Source organism: Bos javanicus, chromosome X, assembly GCF_032452875.1.
Source record: "Bos javanicus breed banteng chromosome X, ARS-OSU_banteng_1.0, whole genome shotgun sequence".
Classification (NCBI taxonomy): Eukaryota; Metazoa; Chordata; class Mammalia; order Artiodactyla; family Bovidae; genus Bos; species Bos javanicus.
Genome location: NC_083897.1, coordinates 3055195 through 3068295, shown reverse-complemented (window position 1 = coordinate 3068295; position 13101 = coordinate 3055195). Strand labels below are relative to the sequence as shown.

General features: G+C 38.7%; 1 protein-coding gene across 2 annotated transcripts in view; it reads right to left on the bottom strand.

Moving 5' to 3' along the window:
• Nucleotides 1-428: 428 nt before the first annotated feature.
• Nucleotides 429-13101, bottom strand: part of IL13RA1 (interleukin 13 receptor subunit alpha 1) — a 78356-nt gene continuing 65683 nt past the window's right edge. For both annotated transcript variants that reach the window (XM_061408401.1, XM_061408402.1), the window contains exon 11: nt 429-2897. In XM_061408401.1, the coding sequence (XP_061264385.1) occupies nt 2805-2897 (93 nt within the window). In that variant the 3' untranslated portion in view covers nt 429-2804. The remainder of the gene's footprint in view (nt 2898-13101) is intronic.

Below are 13101 nucleotides of genomic sequence, written 5' to 3'. Positions count from 1 at the left end.
GAATGGGTAGCCTATCCATTCTCCAAGGGAACTTCCTGACACAGGAATCAAACCAGGGTCTCCTGCATTGCAGGCAGATTCTTTACTAGCTGAGCTAGCAGGGAAGCCCACACTGTTCCCTACTGGAAGCTTAAAATCAGAAAGGACCAGTTCCCCATTTCCCTTGTTAGAACCATGATTTATCAAACACTTATGTCCCTTTAGGTACTGTTTGCAAAGGCTGTGCTAATATTAAACCATATGCACACCTTTATCAGAAAACCCAGGCATGCCAAGAACAGCAGAGAAGCTCATGATAAATGGTTGTAAGATAAATTAGCAGTCTTGGAATTTTTTCCCAACTTACATTCTTTTAACTCCATTTTTTTTTCTGCCACCTACTCCTCATAACACTTTCTTCGAAATAAGACAAAAGGAAAACATTTGGGTGACATACAAAAAAACAATATTTATTTTACTCAAGCTTTTCTGCAAGAAGTTAAAATGATCCCCAGTTGAAGGCATTACCAAAAATGTTAACATAGTTTCATGTATCCCTTCTGTGCCAGATGAGGAAAAGACTTATCTGAATGAAAGAATAAGAATGACCATTTTTACAGTGGGTTTACTTAGCTATGTGGAGAAAAAAAAATATAGGTTAGACATCAAATAGTACATAAATCTACTAGTTTCCTATAGGTAGTGGGAATTAAGCTGATGTATTAAAGTATCCAATTGCTCTCAAGACCTGGGGATCACTTTTCAGGAATTATAAAACAGCCATAGGCACTTTCATAATTCACCACCCCATTTTTTCCCCGAACTATTTTGCTACTAAAAGAGCAAGATGGAAACAAAACACAATTTTCCCACTCCCAGGCTGCAGGACTGTCTGGCATCAGTAGTTCCTTAGATCATCAGAATATTAGAGCATCCCCCACCACTGCCATCTAAGTAGGACGACAGGAAAAATGGCTTTGGGTGAGGCATTTAGGTGTTGTGTTTTCTGGAAGTATAAGATCTGGCTAGGAAATAACAATCTCTTCCCTACACAGGAAAACCAAATATTCTTTCTAGAGAACAGTAGGGCAGAATGGAACATCCATGCCTGTCTTCCAGCCTCAACCTGACCTCAAATATAGAAGTGCAGGGAGGAAACATCTTGACATCTGCCATTGCCATGATCCCTAATTTTCTCCTCCACTGTGGTGCAAGGACATTGCCACTTTTGCCCAAACCTGTAAAGAGTAGGGATGTCTTATCTCCCTTCCCCCTAAGAGCAGGAATTGGAACTAGCACTATCTTATTAATATGAATGAATGAATGTTTGGAGAACTTGTGACATAGAGTTCTCAAATTCCTACCAGTAATCTGAGTCTATGTGAGGAGGGGGACTTCTCATTTCCATACTCTGAATATAGAGGAAGTAGAAATAGAGGGAATATATATATATATACACATATGAATATGTTGTGGGGATGGGTGAGGATGGAGCCCTAACATAGGCAAAAAACAAACAAACAAACAAAAAAACCCCACAAAGGACTACCGTTGGAGCCTGGGATGGCTGGCTATCAGTATTAGAAATGAAGCCTGCTAATAACCATTTGGGGGAGTAAGGGAAAAAAGAAAGATATAACTATTCTTTTTTTCTCAAGCAAATATCAAAGTTCTAAGTGAAGAGAATACTTCTTTTCTGTGTAGAAAATGCATAAACAGTAAATGCTGAAAACCTTCAAATAAATGCAGACTCACATAGAAGTTAAAAAATATGCGAGAATTAGTCATTGTTTCTCAATCTACTCACACTTGTCCTGAGATGCAAATTACTCCCTGCTCCTCTAGGTGCTGTGAGCAGATTTATATTCTAATTGCTAAAGAGAGGTGAAAGAATACACAGAGGGAGAATGCAAAAGGGGAAATCGGGGTGGGGAGTGGGGAGCTGAAACGTCTGGAAAATGACTAGTGGGGAGAAAAAACTGATCGAGCCCCAACTAGACTGTGAATTCTTTGAGGGAGTCAGCGCTTCACAGCTGGAGGCCCAATACAATCCGGACGTGTGCTAAATACTTGATCTGAATAGCAGTGGTGAAGAAGAAATTCATCATTAGAAACTGTGTCCTTCAAACTCTAATAGTCAATAAGTTGTTCTGCCTCCACTGCCATTAAAAGCCTGCAATGGCTTCAAAAGTTCTCAGTAAAGAAGCTGCCTCTGCTTTTTCTGTAGTCACAGCTGGCTGACACGGATGCCTGGGCCTTTCAAAGCAGAGAAAAATGCTGCTGGAGGGGATGAAGGTTCCATACTATTAAAGACTTTTAATAGCCGTAGCCCCAACTCAGTGGGATCCCAAACAATAGATAACAGATTCTATCAATTCTGTTTTGTTAGATGTTCTCTATAACTCAAGTTTGACTTCAGCATTTGCACCCAAAATGAGTTCTCCTACAAATAATATGTGTTGGTATTATCTGAGAAAAAGAATTCAAAGCAGGCATAGATCCCTCAGGAAGTTGTCACAATTCTTGATAAGATTAACTCAACTGCCATCATCACTTTCTAGCTTTTGCCCCCTAGTGTGAAGCCTTCGCAAAAGATGTCTGCCTTTAAAATTCAACAAGAATGACTCTGTTCTTTTCTCCAAAGGGCCTATTATTTTTAGTTTTTCGGTGCACGACTCAACAGAAAAACCTGTGGCTCTTATGAGCTGCCTGTTTTGAAATGGTCCAGTAGTTTCAGTTTCCCTTTAACAAGTTCCCAGATAATAAATGGAGAACGGAATGAATCTTCACAAGGTCACATTGAAGGTTAAAATAAATTATCTCCATCACTGAGAGGCTCTCTTCAGGCTTTCTATCAGCACTACAGAGTCAGTTTCTTCTTTGGTTTGCTTCTCATAGATGTCATACTTCTTCCAGTGCTGGAAGGGAAGAAAAAAAGCACATGATGACTTTTTTAAACAGTGTTCTTTTCCTGAGTACCTGCAGTAACTGCTTATTTTTAGGTTTGTGTTCATGGAACCCCGAGTGTATGTTTTCCTTTTTGTTTTGGGTTTTTTTGTTTGTTTGTTTTGACCCAAGAATCTTCATATGTTTGGACAATTAAATGAATTTATCAAGAAGAAAAGCATGGGATTGTTAATAGCTATCTCAAAAGGTAAACTTATGTGGACATACATCTCCAAAACTGGAAACAAAGTCTTTTGTAGAAGAATGAAAGAGTGACATGTTTTTCTTACTTCAACTGTTTCTATCTCTATTTTTTTACTGCTCAAATTTGACCATTGCTCCAGAGCTGTCAGAGGCTCAGGAAGGCATCAAGGTTTATGGCAATGTACAAAATATCCTAGAAGACAGTGCAGTTAAAAGTTTTGAAAGACCTTGCATTAACAACTTCATGCAAGAAAAGGGAATTGTGCATACAAAGTAAGCACATCTTGAACTCAAGTTAAGTGTGTCTCTTATGGTGAAAGCCAATATCCTAGTCCTTGCCTTCCTTCCTTCCAAGTCAGAGGAAAGGATGAAATGTCACGTCCATTTGTTTCTGTATCACCTATGGCTGTTGTCACGCTACAACAGCAGAGCTGAGTTGCTGTAATAGACCCAGTGGCTTGTGAAACCAAAAGTATTTACTATCTTCTTCTTTACAGAAAAAGTTTGTCAATCCCTGCATTAGATTATTTCTAAGCTCCTTTCTGCTCTGCTGTTTTCTGGTTCTGTAAGACTAGAGAAGTAAATGGAAAGAAGAAAAACCAAAAACAAATGACAATGATGATTTAGCTGCCTCATGTTGTGCAACTAGAGATGGACCCAGCAAGTCAGGAGCATCCAGTCTTAAAGCACATATAGAGGGATGAGTTGGGAAACACTGCTTAAAATATCCAAATTATCCTAAATATTTAACCGTGATACTCCTAGTAGAAAGGCTACAATAAAAAAATACTGACAATTCCGAGTGCTGATAAGGATGCAGAGTACCTGGACTTCTTATATATTGCTGGTGGCAATGTAAAATAGCACAATCACTATGGAAAACAGTCTGACAGTTTCTTATAGAACAAAATATACACTTACTGAATGACCCAGAAATCTCGCTCCCAGGTACTGACCGAAGAGAAATGAAAATATGTCCACACAAAGACCTCTACATGAATGTTTATAGGACCTTTATTCATAAAAGCCAAAAATCAGGAATAGTCATGATGTCCTTGAACAAGTAAATGGTTCAATACAAATAAAAGCAATGATACACAACAACACAGCAACATCATGCTAAGTGAAAGAAGCTAGACTCAAAAATCTGTGGGTTGCATGATTATTTTGGGCTTCCCTGGTGGCTCAAATGGTAAAGAATCTGCCTGCCAATGCAGGAGACCTAGGTTTGATTCCTGGGTTGGGAAGATCCCCTGGAGAAGGAAATGGCAACCCTCTCCAGTTTTCTTGCCTGGAAAACCCCATGGACAGAGGAGCCTGGCAGGCTACAGTCCATGCGACCACAAAGAGTAAGACATAACTGAGGGACTAACACTTTCCCCATTCACTTTAATCATGATTCCATTTATATAATATTCAGGAAACAGCAAAAACTTACGGATAGAAAACAGATCAACGGTTGCAAGGGTACACGATCAGGGAAGGGGGTGTACTGTAAAAGAGTATGAGGGAACTTGGAGGGATGATGGAAGTTTTCTATATCTTGATTGGAGTGATGGCTACAAAATTGCATACATTGGCTAAAACTCTTGTAACTGTACACATAAAAGTAAAATGTATGGTATGTAAATCTTAACACACTTGAATTTTTAAAAAATGCATAGATAACTGATAAAAAATCTAAAAACATTATACAACCTTAAAGTAATGGTTTATCCAATAAATGGCACTAAGACAACTGGCTAAACGTTTGAAAACTAAAGTGAAACCCTACCTCACAGCCTATATGGATAAACCCTCTGTGGATTAAAGACCTGTATGTGAAAAACAAAAATCAAGTAAGTCCTGGAAAAATGTGTTAAGGAGCAATTATATAAATCTGTAGTAGGAAAGAGCTTTCTACACATAAAAAATAAAGGAAGGGGAAGAATAAGATGGTGGAGGAGTAGGTGGACATGGAGTACAATTCTCTCCATGGATACATCAGGAATACATCTTCAGACACAGAAGTGCATGCAGAACACCAGCTGAGAGCAGACAGGAGTACCTGACCAGAGGAAAAGAGTATATAGAACCATGTAAAACTCGGTAGGACGAAGGAATTAGGGAGAAGAACAGGAGTGTGAGTAGGACTGGACCTGCCCTCGGTGGGCAATCATCTGAGTCAGAGGAGACACATTTAAGGCTGAGAGTGAAACAGCTGATCTGTGGCAATCTAAATGGAATGAGAATCAGACAGTCCTTGCCACAGCCATACATAACCCAGACAGGGATGCAAGTCTCCTAGAAGGTGCAGCAGCCAGGAGCTAAAGTTTATGAATTGTGGAGCAATCCCAGGGTGAGGGCTTCTGTTGACTGGGGCGAGACCAACTGAGGGGACTTGAGGGAGGAGACTGTGGTGGGAAATGCCTGTGGAGGAAAGCCAGGCAGCCATGGAAGCAAGACGATACTGCTGAGTCATGCATAGGGGGTGGAGCCATCACCATAGCCTCTTTCTCCCCACATACCAGCATCAGGAGCTGAACAATAGACAGGCTGGCCCATCAAACCCCTGAATGCACTGAACTACAGAGCAGGACCCCACCCAGGGTGCTCCTTTAAGTGCCTGATGCGCTGATCTACAGAATAAGACCCCAGCCATGGGGGTCCCTCTATGTACCTGACACACTGAACAACAGAAGAACCCCAGGCAAGGGAGCCCTCTAAGTGCCTGAACGGGCAGAGTTATGGAGAAAGACTGGCCAAAGAGGCCTTCTGATCACTAGCTAAAAGGGGCTTGAAAAAAGACTCTGATAGGGCCATAACTTCTGTGGCAGGGGCAATCCGTGTCCCTGCATACTTGGTGCCACCAGGGTCCCCGCAGGCCAAGCAGCTGTACCACCTTCATGCTTAACTCTCACTGGGGCAGAGCTGCCACAGGCAAAAAAAATTCTTGCATTTATGCATGCAGGGTCACTTCAGTAGTGTCTGAGTCTTTGCAACCGTATAGACTGTGGCCTGCCAGGCTTCTCTGTCAGGGAGGGGGTTCTCCAGGCAAGAATGCTGGAGCAGATTGGCCAATACTGGTTGCCATACCCTTCTCGAGCACTATATTTCCTGCTGCCCAAGCTGCCAACTCCCCTGACTACCTGGTACTGCCAGAACCCCTGCGAGCCAAGCAGGTGCACCACCTCCACACCTGGCCCTCACAGGGGCAAACCCAAATCCTCCAGGGCAGCCTCAGGAGCAAATCCCAATGGAAGACCCACATGCAGAGGTAGAAGTAAAACCACAATTGAAACCCAGGGGCAGTGTGGCTAAGGAAGAAGACCCAAAACCTTCCCACCAGCTGTACAAGCTGCAGATTAAATCCACACAATCAACTAGGCAGACTCTGTCTATGGAATATATAAAAGGTCATGAGAGCTCCCACAAAAGAAAATGCCCTAGTTCTGATAGCTGAGGACATTGAAGGCAAGAACACATAGTAGTTGGATCAGATTAGAATACGAGCTGCCCCCACAGCAGGTCCAGAGATCAGCACAGTGTTGGACGGCATCCTAGGGAGGTGAGGTGGACTTTGACTCCCAGAGAGGGAAAGGACTCTGACAGCAGCGACCCAAGAAAAACATTTATTATTCTTAGGTTTTGACTTGTTGTGTAGATTCTTCTGGACTTTTTCTTTCTTTTTTTCCCCCTTTTTTCCACCCTCTGTTGTAGTTGCAGATTTTATTGGCACTATGAAATCTAATTAAGCTTTTGATTTTTTTCTTTTTTTTCCTCAGTCACATTTTTTACTGTTGTTATAAACATCTGCCTGTACATTGGGCTTTTGCAATTCTGTGGAGTTTTCCCTTTTCTCTTTTTTTAATTTTAATTTTTTAAACCTATTATTATTTTTCTAAATTTACTCTTTTGTTTGCCCTTCCTACTGTTCTTTTCCCCTTGCAGTTAATCTTTAATGTATATGAATCTTCTTCATCTACCTCTATTTGACTGCATATTTATTCTTTTTTTCTTTTCTTTCTTTCCTTTCCTCTCAACATATTTGTTAGCTTTGTTTTCATTGCTTTATTCCCCACTTGGTACCTTGAACTAGTTTTGTTTTCCAGTTTGTGCTTTAGTTAGTTTTTTTCTTAACTGGTAAATATAACTTTTGATTTCCATTGTTCTCTGGGTCAATCTACTGTACTTTATTTTTGTTGGACTTTTTTTGACTTTGCTCATGGGTGTATATATATATGTGTGTATATTCCATTATTTTAATTATTATTTGCCTGATTTTGTAACTGCCATTTGTCTGGGGTTCATTTCTCGTTTCTTGATTTTGGATATTTGTTTTAATCTCACTTAATGCCATAACAAGCCACTTGTGGAATCTTCACTCCTGACCAGAGATCAAGCCCTGAGCCTTTGGGAGCACTGACTCCAAGACCCTAGACTACCAGAGAACTAACCCTAGGGAGTATCAAATAGTGAGAACTCACACATAGGAAGCCACGTGAATTCAAGACCTGGCATCACCCAACCACCAGTAGCCTCATCTAAATAACAAACAAAACAAAAATACAAACCCAATCATCAGCAGACAGGATTACCACCTCACTCAGCCTTGCCCATCAGAGGAAAAACAAACAAACAAACAAAAACTCAGCACAAAACTCAGCCTATACGAAGCTCACACAAACCACTGGACCAAACTTAGAAGGGCAGAAACGAAAAGGAAGAAAGAATTCAACACTGAAGCCTGGGAAAAGGAAACTTTAAACACAATAACTTACAAAAAAAATAATGAAAAGGCAGAGAAATACTACACAAATGAAGGAACAAACTAGAAACACAGAAGTCCAAATAAATTAGGGGGAAATAGGCAAACCACCTAAAGAATTCAGAATAATTATAGTAAAGATGATCAAAAACCTTGAAAACAAAATGGAGAAAATGCAAGAATCAATTAACAAAGACCTAGAAGAATTAAACAATAAATGTACAGAGACAAACAACACAATTACTGAAAATAAAAAAACTCCAGAAGGAATCAATAGTAGAATATCTGAAGCAGAAAAATGAATCAGTGATCTGGAAGATAAAATGGTGGAAATAACTGCTGAAGAGAAGAATAAAGTAACAAGAATTGAGGATAGTCTCAGAGTCCTCTGGAACAATATCAAATGCACGAACATTTGAATTATAGGGGTCCCAGAAGAAGAAGAAAAAAAGAAAGGGTATGAGAACAGTTTTGAAGAGATTATAGTTGAAAATTTCCTCAACATGGAAAAGGAAATAGTCAATCAAGTCCAAGAGGCACAAAGAGTCCCATACAGGATAAACCCAAGGAGAAACATGCCAAGACATACACTAATCAAACTAACAAAGATTGAACACAAAGAAAGAATATTAAAAGCAGCAAGGGAGAAGCAACAAGTAACACACAAGGCAAGCCCCATACATTTAATAGCTGATCTTTCAGCAGAAACTCCGCAGGCCAGAAGAGAATGGTAGGATATATTTAAAGTACTGAAACGGAAAAATCTACAACCAAGATTACTATACCTGGCAAGGATCTCTTTCAAAACTGATGGAGAAATCAAAAACTTTTCAAACAAGCAAAAGTTAAGAGAATTCAGTACCACCAAACCAGCTTTCAACAAATGTTAAAGGAACTTATATAGTCAGGAAATACAAGAGAAGAAAAAGATCTACAAAAACAAACCCCAAACAATTAAGGCAACGGCATTAGGGAACATACATATCAATAATTACTTTAAGTGGAAACGGATTAAATGCTCCAACCAAAATACACAGACTGGATCAATGGATACAAAAACAAGACACATATATATTCTGTCTAAAAGAAACCCACTTCAGACCTAGAGACACATATAGACTGAAAGTGAGAGGATGGAAAAATACATTTCATGCAAATGGAAAGCAAGAGAAAGCTCAATTAGCAATCCTCATATCAGACAAAGTAGACCTTAAAGAATGTTACAAGAGATAAGGAAGGACACCACATAATGATCAAGGGATAGATCCAAGAGGAAGACATAACAATTGTAAATATCTATGCACCCAACATATGAGCACCTCAATACATAAGACAAGCACTAACAGACATAAAAGGAGAAATTGACAGTAACACAATAATAGTAGGAGACTTTAACACCCCATTCACACCAACGGACAGATCATCAAAACAGAAAATTAATAAAGAAACACAAGTCTTAAATGATTCATTAGATGAGACAGATCTCACTGATATCTTCAGGATATTCCAGCCAAATACAGAAGAGTACAACTTCTTCTCAAGTGCACATAGAATATTCTCCAGGATAGACCACGTCTTGGGTCACAAATGAAACCTCAGTAAATTTAAGAAAATTGAAATTGTATCAAGCATCTTTTCTGACCACAATGCTATGAGATGAGGTGAAGTTTTTTTCTTACAAGAAAGAAACTGTAAGAAACACAAACACATGGAGATTAAACAACATGTCTCTAAATAACCAACAGGTTACTGAAGAAATCAAAAGGGAAATCAAAAAATTTCTAGAAACAAATGACAATGAAAACACAACTCAAAACCTATGGGGTGCAGCAAAAGCAGTTCTAAGAGGGAAGTTTATAGCAATACAATCCTACCTCAAGAAACAAGAAAAACATCGAATAGACAACCTAACTTTACACCTAAAACAACTGGAAAAAGAAAAAACAACCAAAATTAGTAGAAGGAAATAAATCATAAAGATATGAGCAGAAATAAATGAAAAATAAAAGAAACAATAGTAAAGATTAATAAAATGAAAAGCTGCTTCTTTAAGAAGACAAAATTAACAAGCCTTTAGCCAGACTCATCAAGAAAAAAAGAGAAAAGCATCAAATCAACAAAATTAGAAACGAAAAAGGAGAGGTTACAACAGACTATGCAGAAATACAAAGAATTATAAGAGACTATTATGAACAACTATATGGCAATAAAATGGATAGCCTGGAAGAAATGGACCAATTCTTAGAAAAGTTCAATCTTCCAATACTGAACCAGGAAGAAATAGAAATTATGAACAACCCAATTACAAGCACTGAAATTTAAAGTGTGATAAAAAAAATCTCCCAAAAAAACAAAAGCCCAGGACCTGATGGCTTCACAGGAGAATTCTATCAAACATTTAGAGAAGAGCTAATGCCTATCCTTCTAAAAGTCTTTCAAAAAATTGCAGAGGAAGGAACACTTCCAAACTCATTCTATGAGGCCACCATCACCCTGATACCAAAACCAGACAAGGACAACACCAAAAACCAAAACTACAGGCCAATAACACTGATGAACATAGATGCAAAAATCCTCAACAAAATTTTATCAAACAGAATGCAGCAACACATCAAAGCTCATACACCACGATCAAGTTGGGTTTATTCCAGGAATTCAAGGATTCTTCAATATTTGCAAATCAATGTGATACACCATATTAACAAACTGAAAGATAAAAACCACCTGATCATCTCAATAGATACAGAAAAAGCCTTTGACAAAATTCAGCACCCATTTGTGATTAAAACTCTTCAAAAAATGGGCATAGAAGGAACCTACTTCAACATAGCAAAGGCAATATATGATAAGCCTACAGCAAACATTATTCTCAATGGTGGAAAACTGAAAGCATTCCCCCTATGATCAGGTACAAGACAAGAGTGTCCAGTTTCACCATTATTATTCAACATAGTTCTGGAAATCCTAGCTATAGCAATCAGAGAAGAAAAAGAAATAAAAGGAATCCAGATCAGGAAAGAAGTAAAGTTCTCATTGTTTGCAGCTGACATGATAATGTACATAGAACCCTAAAGATAGTATCAGGAAATTACAAGAGCTAATCAGTGATTTTCGCAAAGTTTCAGGATACAAAATCAATACACAGAAATCACTTGCATTTCTATATACTAACAATGAATATTCTGAAAGAGAAATTAAGGAATCAATCCCATTCACCATTGCAACAAAAAGAATTAAATATCTAGGAATACATGTTTCAATGCCATTCTCCCAAATCTTCCCACCCTCTCCCTCTCCCACAGAGTCCATAAGACTGTTCTATACCTCAGTGTCTCTTTTGCTGTCTAATATCATGTATGAAATGAGTCACCAATCCAGGTTCGATGCACGATACTGGATGCTTGGGGCTGGTGCACTGGGATGACCCAGAGGGATGGTACGGGGAGGGAGGAGGGAGGAGGGTTCAGGATGGGGAACACATGTATACCTGTGGTGGATTCATTTCGATATTTGGCAAAACCAATACAATATTGTAAAGTTAAAAAATAAAATAAAATTTAAAAAAAATGAACAAACAAACTCACATAAAAAGAGATCAGATTTGTGGCTATCAGAGGTGAAGTTAGGGGGGAAGGGGAGTTGGATGAAGGCTGTCTAAAGGTACAAACTTCCAGTTATAAACAAATTATTAGGCATGCAATGTACAACATGATAATTAACACATATGTTATATATAAAAGTTGTTGAGAGTTAATCCTTAAAGTTCTCATCTTAAGTATGTGTATTCTAATGCCACCATTTCCTTAATATGAAGGAATCATACCCTAGATATTGAACCAGAGTGTTTAATGAGACAGCATATATTATATATTTTTATACATCAGTAAAATAGACCTACCTCATTTTCTTGAACCTCTGTATAATATTTCATTGTATGACTACACTATAATTTATTTAAGCAGTATCCTTAATATTAATAGATATTTAACTTGTATATCCTTTCTGGATGACAATTTGTCAATGGCAATTCAAGAGTTTAAAATGAATATAATCTCCTTTCATCTGGCAATCTTAACTGTAACAATTTATCCCAACAAAGTAATGAAATATATATGTTAATATTAGCTGTGAAATGATGCCTATAATAATAAAATTTAGATTAATCTAAATGGCCAATAATAGGGAACTGATCAAGTGCATCATGATATTGACACTTTGCTGCTGTAGCATGAAAGCAGCCATATACAGATGAATAGGCATGGCTGTGTTCCAACTGACCTTTATGGACACTGAAATTTGAATTTCATATAATTTTCTTCTTTAGATTTTTTCAACTACTTAAAAGTATACACACCATTTGCAGCTTTCAGCCTATATGCAAACAACTGGCAGACAGGAGTTGGCCCACAGTCTGTAGTTTACAGAGAAATCCTATGAGGAAGGTCATGGATGGCAGCATAATTTTTTTTTTTAATTGAAGGATAATTGCTTTACAATGTTATATTGGTTTTTGCCATTATGACAGCATGAATCAGCTATAAGTATATACATATCCCCTCTCTCTTGAGTCTCTCTCCTCCCACCCCACCCTTCTATCCTGCCCACTCTTCTACCTTCTAGGTCCTCACAGAGCACCAGGCTGAGCTTCCTGTGTTATCTAGCAACTTTCCACTAGCTATCTGTTTTACACATGGTAATGTATATATTTCAAGGCAGCATAGTTCTTCTGTTTCCCCAAATGCCACAATAAAAAGCACAAGCAGGAAAGGTAAGTCCACGTGCTAAGTAGGAAGGCAAAGCTAAAATCCACAGACATAGTCTGCAATAAGACCAGATCAAAGTGATGCTCCAATGAACCCTGAAATATGACTGGGTGGCCAAATTAGAGATGCTAGAAGAGCAGGATCGTATTAGTTACAGGAGAGTCTGGAGACAGAATCAGCAGGGCCTCTGGTAGATGTCAGGACTCTAAGACAACTCACTGTAATGTCAGCAAGCTGATGTATGAAGTGAGTGAGTCTGGTAGGAGTCTGCATTGTCCAAGAGTGACCAAATGCAAGGAGACCATGGGACAGCCTGGGAGCCACCTGGGCCCTTTGAACTCTCAAAACCACCCAAAGCTCCCTTCCTGGGCCAAGTCTACCCTGAAGAGAAACTGATGGAAACAGACTCCACACTGGCTAGGATAGAGCCAGGAGACACAAATTACAGAGTCCAGATAAAAG